A 9,669-nucleotide genomic window follows, 5' to 3' on the forward strand; every position below is an offset into this window, starting at 1 on the left:
TCTTGAAGTCAGATCATGACGTTAACTAGAAAAGATGGAGATAAAGGAAAGAAAGGGATGGGAGGAGAGAAGTCAAATGACCTCACAGGTGGCCACCGGTGGGTATCAGGCCAGGAAAGAGGGAAAGGGCTGTAGTACACGCCTTCAGGGCATCGTCTCCATGAACAGCAAAGTGAAGGCTCACACAACCACATTTCCTGAGAGATAATATTTTCCCAGAGGAGAAAGCACAGAATTTTGTCACACAGAAAGAGAGAGAGGGGAAAAAAAAAAGACTTTTATAAATCTCATGCTGTAGGCACATGTCCGCATGTAACAAAATTAGAAGCAGTTAAGATATGGATGAAAGATGAGATGAAGCCTAGTTTTTGTCATTTCTTGGATCTCTGTACTCTCTTCTCTAACATGTAAGTGATTACAGTTTTTTTTTTTAATCTAGTTATAATAAGAAATGCTTTGATCACTAGCCCCTGGTACCAAAATCTCAGCAAGAGTTTGTTTTCTTATAAAAGCAGTTTGTTTTCTTATAAAAATGTTTTCTTATACATGTGTTTCTGGCCAACACGTGTATAGGAGAAGATGCTCGCTGTCAAATTCTAGGATGTTCGCCACCAGGTGCATTGTCTGCTTGGCTGCAAGAAGAACTCCTGGTACAAAGGAGGCGAGAATCAGAAGTTCAACAGGCAAACTTGCTGCTGTGGACCCTGCCACGTACTCAGAGGGTGACCCTGACCATGATAAGACTACGCAAAGCCTTAAAAACAGGGACCAAAACCTTCAGGAGGAGGGAAGGAGACAGGATAAGTCTGCAGGCGTAAGTGTCATGTTGTTGCAAAACTTCAGCTGCCCGGTGGAACCTTTCCAACGTCAACAGTCCCCAGGCCAGAAACCAAGCCTGGCGTCACAGGGTCTGAGCGTGAAAGAAGGATGTTTGGGGTGTAAAAGAAGCTGGGATGGCCTTTTTCCTCTGGGAGAGAGAGAGCTGAGGAGGAGAGTGCTCACTCAGTCGGCTCACAGAGTCCCACTCCAACCTCCCCAGGGGTGTGGGTGGAAGCTCTCCAGACTCAGAATCTTTCATCAAACTCTAATGGGGAAGTGTCCCAGGGGCCCCATGCAGAGGCTGCTGTCCATTCCAGACCCCAGACCCAGACAAGTTATCATTCAAGTCTATGTGACTTCTCATCAAACCAAGTGAAATCATGTGAAAATTGGCCAACACAACACATCAAGGTAGTCCATTGAGGTGTTTTCAATAATTTACGCGCTCCTACTGTGTGCCAGGCCTTTTAGATACACTGAATTCTCAGGAAAATCCTGCAAGGCATTAACGACTTTATCTAATAAATAAGGAAATCAAGGTTCAGGGTAGCTAATTATTAACTTTGTCAAGGTCACCCAGCCTCTCAGTAGGAAGCAGCCAGTTCTACTGTTGTTCAGTCACTCCATGGTGTCCGACTCTGCGACCCTATGGACTGCAGCACACCAGGCTTCCCTGTCCATCACCATCTTCCGGAGCTTGCTCAGATTCATATCCATGGAGTCGGTGATGCCATCCAACCATCTCGTCCTCTGTTGTTCCCTTCTCCTCTTGTCTTCAATCTTTCCCAGCATCTTTACATCAGGTGGCCAAAGGACTGGAGCTTCAGCCTCAGCCTCAGTCCTTCCAATGAATATTCAGCACTGATTTCTTTTAGAATTGACTGGTTTGATCTCCTTGCAGTCCAAGGGACTCTCAAGAGTCTTCTCCAACACCATAGTTCAAAAGCATCAATTCTTCAGCTCAGCCTTCTTTATGGTCCAACTCTCACATCCATAGAATTGCCTGATACCAGACCATGCTCATGCCATTACATGGTTGAGCTCTTCTGTATACAAAAGATTCCCTACCCTCCCACCTATGAAGGCCAAGCCTCAGGATGCTTTCTGGGCACTTGTGAGAGCATGCACGGGAAAGGATGTTAAAGCCCACAGGAGAGGTGGAAGTGCTACGTGAGCCACCTGAAGAATTTTACGCTAATACAGGCTTCCCACGGCACGTCAGGAAACATCTCAGGAGACACAGCCCCTACTTCCAAGAAAGAGACCACAAAATGTGAGAAAGACACACTTCTACTAACGATCCCACCCAAATGCTTCTACTTCAATCTTATATGGGCTTCCCTGGTGGCTCAGTGGTAAAGAATCCGCCTGCCAATGCAGCAGACATGGGTTCAATCCCTGGGCTGGGAAGATCCCCTGGAGGAAGAAATGGCAACCCACTCCAGTATTCTTACCTGGGAAATCTCATGGACAGAAGCCTGGTGGGCGACAGTCCATGAAGCCACAAAGAGTCAGACACGACTTAGCGACTGAACAACAACAATGCAACAATCATATACCAGCAGTCAGCACACTTTTTTAATGTAAAGGATCAGATCATATTTTAGGCTTTGTAGGCCAAACAGTCTCTGACACAACTCTTTAACTTGACAGTTACAGCATGGAAACAGCCATAGATGACTGTACATAAATAAATGAACATGGCTGTGTTCAAATAAAACTTTATTTGCAAAATCAGTCATGAGGCCTTTTGCCAGCCTGTTATGCACGTATGAGACATGATGGCCTTCACACAGAATTACATCAAAAAGGGTGGCAGGCACTCTGTCAGTATTACCACTTGACCATGATGGAGAATGTCCCAGTTTCTTAGAAAATGCCCACGGTATCAATCTTTGATAATGATCTCTGGTCTCAGTTTCTCTCTTGGAACCTTTAGCTCTCTCCCAACTATCTTGTCCTATATGCCAACCTCACAGATATAACTGGGGCCAACCATGGAAAAATAAGGTGACTGGGCCCCTCTGACAACAGTAAGGGGGTAGTACCTGCCTGGAAACCATTCCTCAGCACGACCCCATACTCATGCAATTGGAAACTACTCAGAGGAAGAAGGAGTGGAAAGAAGAAGGACTTGAGTGGAAGCAAACATTATCAAACTTGACATCGCCCTTCATCACACACAAAGAACATAGCCCAAAAGATAGGCACTGTATTCCCAGAGAAATCGTTTTCTTCAGCCCTACCACTTACTACAAAGATCCGTCTAGTCAAAGCTATGGTTTTTCCAGTAGTCATGTATGGATGTAAGAGTTGGACAATAAAGAAAGCTGAGCGTTTAAGAATTGATGTTTTTGAACTGTGGTGTTGGAGGAGACTCTTAAGAGTCCCTTGGACTGCAAGGAGATCCAACCAGTCCATCCTAAAGGAAATCAGCCCTGAATATTCATTGGAAGGACTGATGCTAAAGCTGAAACTCCGATACTTTGGCCACCTGATACAAGGAACTTACTCATTTGAAAAGACCCTGATGCTGGGAAAGATTGAAGGCGGGAGGAGAAGGGGACGACAGATGATGAGATGGCTGGATGGCATCACCGACTCAATGGACATGAGTTTGAGTAAACTCCAGGAGTTGATGATGGACAGGGCGGCGTGGCGTGCTGCAGTCCATGGGGTCGCAAAGAGTCCGACACGACTGAGCAACTGAACTGAACTGAAATGAACCACTTACTAGCTGTGAACCAGGACATGTTACTTCCTCTCTCTTGGCCTTTGACTCTTCATCTATAAGACAAGGACGACAACACTTATCTCACAGTGTTATGGCGATGCTCAAAGAGAACACATAGCTGATACAGGTAGCTGATAGCTGTGATGACAATGACAATTCTGTCTTTATTGATGAAGATCCTTTCTGCTGCATCCTTCTCCGAAGCAATCAAATGCGTTAAGCAAAATTCTCTAATAGATATGACACACAGGCACTAAAGCCCTTGCCTTCACAGAGTATAGCCTAGATAGAGAAATTAACCACTGGTAGGTGAAAAAGGGGCTTCCCAGGTGGCACCAGTAGTAATGAACCCGACTGCCAATGCAGGAGACAGAAGAGATACAGGTTTGATCCCTGGGTCCGGAAGATGTCCTGGAGGAGGTCATGGCAATCCACTCCAGTATTCTTGCCTGGAGAATCTCACAGACAGAGGAGCCTGGCAGGCTACAGTCCACGGGGTCGCAAAGAGTTGGACATGACTGAAGCAACATAGCACACACAGGTGAAAAGAATCACAAAAGCAGTTGCTAAAGGTCAAATGTTTCAGGCAAAAAGTACCACATAATTTCAGAGAGAGCTCTCCCTCCTATCTACCCCTTGGGCACCAGATGAGAAGTGAGCCCCCTACTGGGGACTTTTTGCAGATACCACTTACAGATAGCACAGGTACCAAGACTTCTCTTTGACTTACCGTATTTGCTTAACAGTGAGGGAAGAGTGGAGGAAAGATCTAAGAAGAAGCTTCCTAATAGATGCTTTTGCTTAAGGTGACAATTACAAATTCTTTCCTAATTAAGGAATTCTCACTATAAGCAGTATCATTGAGAGTGAAAAGTGAAATTTGCTCAGTCATGTCCAGTGCTTTGCCACCCATGAACTATGCAGTCCATGGAATGCTCCACTTCAGAATACTGAAGTGGGTAGCTGTTTCCTTCTCCAGGGGATCTTCCCAAGCCAGGGATCAAACTCAGTCTCCCGCATTGCAGGCGAATTCTTTACAGTCCCAATTTTCCCACCAAAGATGATAATAGTAATAAATATAATGTAGTTACAACTTATCATGCACTTACTGTTTATCACTTACTCAGGCATTAAGTAATATACAGACTAACTTAGTTAACCTTTACTCACCATCCTTTAAGGGGGAGATTATTATTGCAGCTGAGCACTGAGGCTTGGTGGGGAGGGAGGGAGGCATTTGACCTCAGTGGGTGTTTGACTTCAGTTGATTTGACTTCACTTGACTTCACTAAGTGTTGAAGCCAGAAAGAGAACCCAAAATCGGTGTTTTAACCATGGCCCCTGTTCTATCAACAACTCTGGCCCACAGGATGTCACATGGGCTCCTTCCCACCCCAGTGTCCCAGGTCTCCTCCAGCTTCTGTCAAACAGGGAACCAGACATGGGCCCGGGTACTTGGCCAAGAAAATCAATTGATGCCATGTGGCTTCACCTCACAGTCTAAACCATTCCACACACCCCAGTGTCCACAACCTTTAGGACAAAGCTGGCAAACCATACAGATAGCCAAAAGGAGGGCAAGTGCAGCTCACTCATTCACTGATGCTCATGCAAAACTGCCTCCCAGGTGAAAGGGATGTATCTTTAGTTCACAGTCCTTGCTATTTATCAGGAAAAGATGATATGGCTAAATTCAATAACCAGCAGAAATATGCCAAGTGGCATTTCTCAGAATTAGGTCTGAGGCTGAAAGAAGAGTAAGTCCCCCTGATAGAGAAATAAATTGGGTCTGTTAATAACACATTGATGGACATCTAGTTTCTATTGATGGTAAATGAACTTTTCAACTTTGGTCTTCATTGATGGTAAATGATCTCTATAATCTGATCACTTCAGAAATGATTACCTTTCTATAAGGATTCCAGTTTCCCTGGTGGCTCAGTGCTAAAGAATCCGACTGCCAATGCAGGAGACATGAGTCTGATGTCTGGGTCAGGAAGGAAGGAAATGGCAACCCATGCCAGTATGCTTGCCTGGGAAACCCCATAGACAGAGGAGCCTTGTGGGCTACAGTCCAGGGGTTCGCGAAAGAGTTGGACACAACTTAGAAACCAAACAACAACTACAAGGGTTCAACCAGTACTAAAACCTGGACACTTACAAGATCTTGAAAGATCAGATTAGAAAAGACGTGATTGCAGGCAGTTAGTTAGAGCCTTAAAAACACATAGATCCAAGGTTCTTAAGGTTTGAAGTCCAACTTCTCTATGCCCAGCCATTCTTCCAAATCCTTCTGTATTGCACATAGAAAGTCAATTAAAATATTAAAACATACCATCAAACTATTTTTTTTTAGCTAAAAGGATCAACTACTTATGAAAGATGATCCCTGAGTCCTAATTGAAGACAATTAAAGTTGGAAGAGATTAACTCATCTCATCTCCTCATTTTACAGCTGTGGAAGAAACTGAAGGCCAAAATGGTGAAACGACTTGCCCAACCCCACACAGTAACAGTCATGGAGTAACCATGTGGCACCCATGGGTAGATCAGGTATGCACATAATCCAAGGCAGATAATTTACCTGAATTTCTTATGTTGGTGTTGTTCAGTTTGGAGTCCTTGATTACCAAGTGCTTAATCCAGAGAGTGGGAGCTGTGATTTCTGGAAAAAAAAAAAAAGAAGAGAGAAAATAAAGTCTGGGCAACAGAGAGTATGAAACTTGGGATGTAACCCCCAGACTTTTTAAAAGCCTGAGGCATCAAAGATAGAGCCATCTCCCTCATCCCATGTCCACTTCATCCCAACAGCCTCTTGCTTCCTCCCTATGGAAGCTCCTCTCTATCCGCTCATCCCATGTCCACTGCATCCCAACAGCCTCTTGCTTCCTCCCTATGGAAGCTCCTCTCTATCTGCTCAGAGGAGCCAGCTAGGGCCTCTTGTGCTGGGAGGCAGAGTGGTCAGAGTCCAGAGGCATTGAGCCACTCCATCCAGGAATAAAAATATTATCCCAGGAGGTGAGGAAAATGGGCCAAGCCAAGTCTCTCTCAGCTGCTTCCCTGGAAGAAGATTTAAAGGAAATAAATCAACAAACCAATGCCAAAAAAACCACAGAGACCATTTTGGAAGAAACAGCTGAGCCACAGCAGCTTTTAGCTCGCTGAGACTCTGCTCCACATGGGAAAGAAAGTAATGGGCCTAATGTGTGCTTCAATCTCTTTTCTAATGGTTTCTCGTCAAACAGAGGCTGAATTCTTCATCCAGAGAGCTCTAGGAGGCCACCAGGCTCTCCAGGGCTGGGGTCACCCAGTGGACAGGTGCTGTGGAAATCTGAGGATGCCCCTGAGCACTGGAGATGAGACCTTTCGTGAGTACATTGTAAAGGTCTTCCAAGTTGACGTGGTCTCCATTTCCTACCCAGACTGCCCAGGGTCCAGGGTCCCAGACTCGCCAATGATCTAGGACATTTGTGGATCACAGAAACATTTGAATTTCTAGGCATGAACACACAAGTGTTCCACTCCACGGCCAGCTGCAAAGGATATCTTGTGTTTTTGTCTAGAGCTGAGCCTGGGCTAGGGCCATCCTTAGCCAACAGTTCCAACAAGTGGCATCACTTCTTTTTGTTCCTCTGTCTCACTGTCCAGTCTTAGGATCCAAGCCTGGATATACTCAGCTGAAAGCTGCTAAAAGGTTGCTGTATATTGCACTGAGTGCCACATCTCGTTGTCAGACTTTCTAGAAACTACACTCTGCCAAGATTCCTGCTCCCCCTCATGGGAACCTGGAGTATTTAGCAAAGCACGCTGAAGGATATAGGCCCTGAGCAGCTCAAACTCAAACTGAAGCCAGCCTTCTGCACCCAAGTTCCAGTTGTCCGCTCCTCAGACCTCCAGAGATACCCAGCCTGCTTTGCCACCAACTACCGCTATTTCTCTTGATCTAGCATTTCTCTTCCCCCAATGTCTGGACTCAACTCTCATGGTCCCTACAAGTCAGCCAAGCCGACCCCATGCACCAGTCTCTTTCCTGTGACTTTCCTCATTACACTGTTTCCACCATACTCCCTCCTTCGTCCCTGCCTGGAACACCCTGATTCTTCCCTCACACTTTCAGATTCAGCTCAAGTTCCCTCTCTTCACAGAATCTTTTCCCAGACCACTGTGATCTCTTTCTTCTGGAAATGTCTATCACAGAGGAAATAAAACTGAGACCATGTAGCTTCATACATAAATTCTCCAATAGTTGCCACTCTGTTGAGAGCAAAGGCTTTCATCTTATCTATTTCTCCTTCGTCCCCAGCAGGCCTCGCACAATGCTGGGTACAGAGCACTACAAGGACTTGTAAGAGCTGACTCATTTAGAAAAACGATGCTGCCGGCCTGTCTTTCTCAGCCATGGCTCCTCGGTCTTGGCAGTTTGCAGGGTCCATCCAGGCTGTGTTATTGTTGGATGTTAGTAGCCAGGCAGGAAGCCTGGTGAGAACAGAGGGCCTTTCCAGAAGTGGAGGGTGTACTAGTTCCTGGGAGGGTTTGCATTTTTTAAAAACGTTAAAAACAGCCTGGCTTAAACCGGGAAAAATTGAAATTAAAAAAGGAAAAAAAAATAATAGTAAAGCTTAAACAAACATCCGAAGGAAAGACCTGTCCCAAATTTGAAAACAGTGGGACAACTCAAATCTGAAGTAATACAGGAGCTTACCGTCTCCATCGAACACCGGCTGGGTCTCCATCGTGGGTGTCGGCTTAGACCCGTCATCTGAATTGAGGGTTAAAAAGAATCGAAAGGAGACTACCATTATTGAGGTAAATACTATCTACTCTCCAGCACTGTTGAATGGTTGGGGTTTGCACATGGCCCGGCCAAGTCCCAAGGAACAGATCAAAGAAAAAGAAAAGAAAGAAGAAAAGAGCAAGAAAGAAAAGAGCATCACAGAAGAGACACCAACAGTAAGACAAATCCAGGTGCATGCTCGCCATTCCAGGGAAGGAACCCAAGTTATCATGGCTCTGGAGGACCCCGTCTCATGACTCTGCAGCAGCATGACTCTGTCAGCCCTTGCTCTTTCCCCAGGAAAGCTGGCAGTGCTGTCTTCCCAGGAGCCCTTAGCTCTGGCCAGGCACGTTGGGAGATGCTAGCACGCTTATGGCATCAAGTGCTGACGTCCCCAGCTCCTTCCTGCCCTCTTGTGCAAGGCACCAACCCAGTGCCTTTCTAGTGGCTCTCACTGAAGAGTCTGAAGAAAACCAAAGACCATGGCGCCATTCCCTCCCAAATCCCTAGCTATTTTTCCGTCCTCATCTAAAAACGAAGTGAGGGTAAGAAGGACCATTCTCTCTCCAGCATGCTGAACTGAAAAGAATTGGGAATCCTTAGAACACTTTTAACTGTGAAACCAATTCCCAAGGAGAGATGGAGGCAGACAAAATGAGAGGGAACATAAGTAATTGCACTCTGGATTTCCTTTGAAATTTCTAACACAGATGCTAGGAGCAGAGAGTTCTCAGTGACAAAGTCCTAATACTTATGGTCATAGTAGTGTTGGCAGCTCTCTCTGCAGACCAAGAACCTCTACAGGTCAGAGTAAGTGCAGACTTTATCTCCCTTTCAGGACTTTGAATTATGTTCATCAAGATCCCCAAACCTTAATTTTGAACACTGTTTCTCAACTTTTGTTTTATTATTGTCTAAGGAGCATTTTTAGGCATTTTTCTCCTTAACTAGTTTCCTAATGAAATTTTAATAACAAAGATACACTGTATCTCTGTATACACTGTACATATCTCTGTATACACAGTACATATTTATGTACTGTATGTATGTCTGTACTTTATATGTAAAAATAGAAAGGGTTCTTTTGTGCCCCCCCAAAACAATTTTCACCTCTTTGTTGAAAGCTGGGAACAGGTGTCTTTACTTACATTGAGAATGCACAGATCCACGATTTTTCTATTTTCTCCCTCAGCAAGAGGAAGGAAGGTGAGCACTGTGGTCTCAGACACTGTGGTTACACAATCCCTTCTTCCCAAGACCCCCAGCGATCTTTGGGGACTAAACACTATATTCTCCAAGCATTAACTATTAATGGAGAATACAAGTTCTCATATCATCTGCA

General features: G+C 45.1%; 1 protein-coding gene across 1 annotated transcript in view; it reads right to left on the bottom strand.

The window, feature by feature from the left end:
- SMOC1 (SPARC related modular calcium binding 1) overlaps positions 1 to 9,669 on the bottom strand; it is a 164,695-nt gene that overhangs the window by 31,566 nt on the left and 123,460 nt on the right. The window contains exons 11-12 of the mRNA XM_010846817.1: positions 8,256 to 8,312; positions 6,138 to 6,218 (exon numbers count right to left, since the gene is read on the bottom strand). Coding sequence (XP_010845119.1) covers positions 6,138 to 6,218; positions 8,256 to 8,312 — 138 coding nt within the window. The remainder of the gene's footprint in view (positions 1 to 6,137; positions 6,219 to 8,255; positions 8,313 to 9,669) is intronic.

Source organism: Bison bison, unplaced genomic scaffold (genome assembly GCF_000754665.1).
Source record: "Bison bison bison isolate TAMUID 2011002044 unplaced genomic scaffold, Bison_UMD1.0 scf7180017864239, whole genome shotgun sequence".
Taxonomy (NCBI): Eukaryota; Metazoa; Chordata; class Mammalia; order Artiodactyla; family Bovidae; genus Bison; species Bison bison.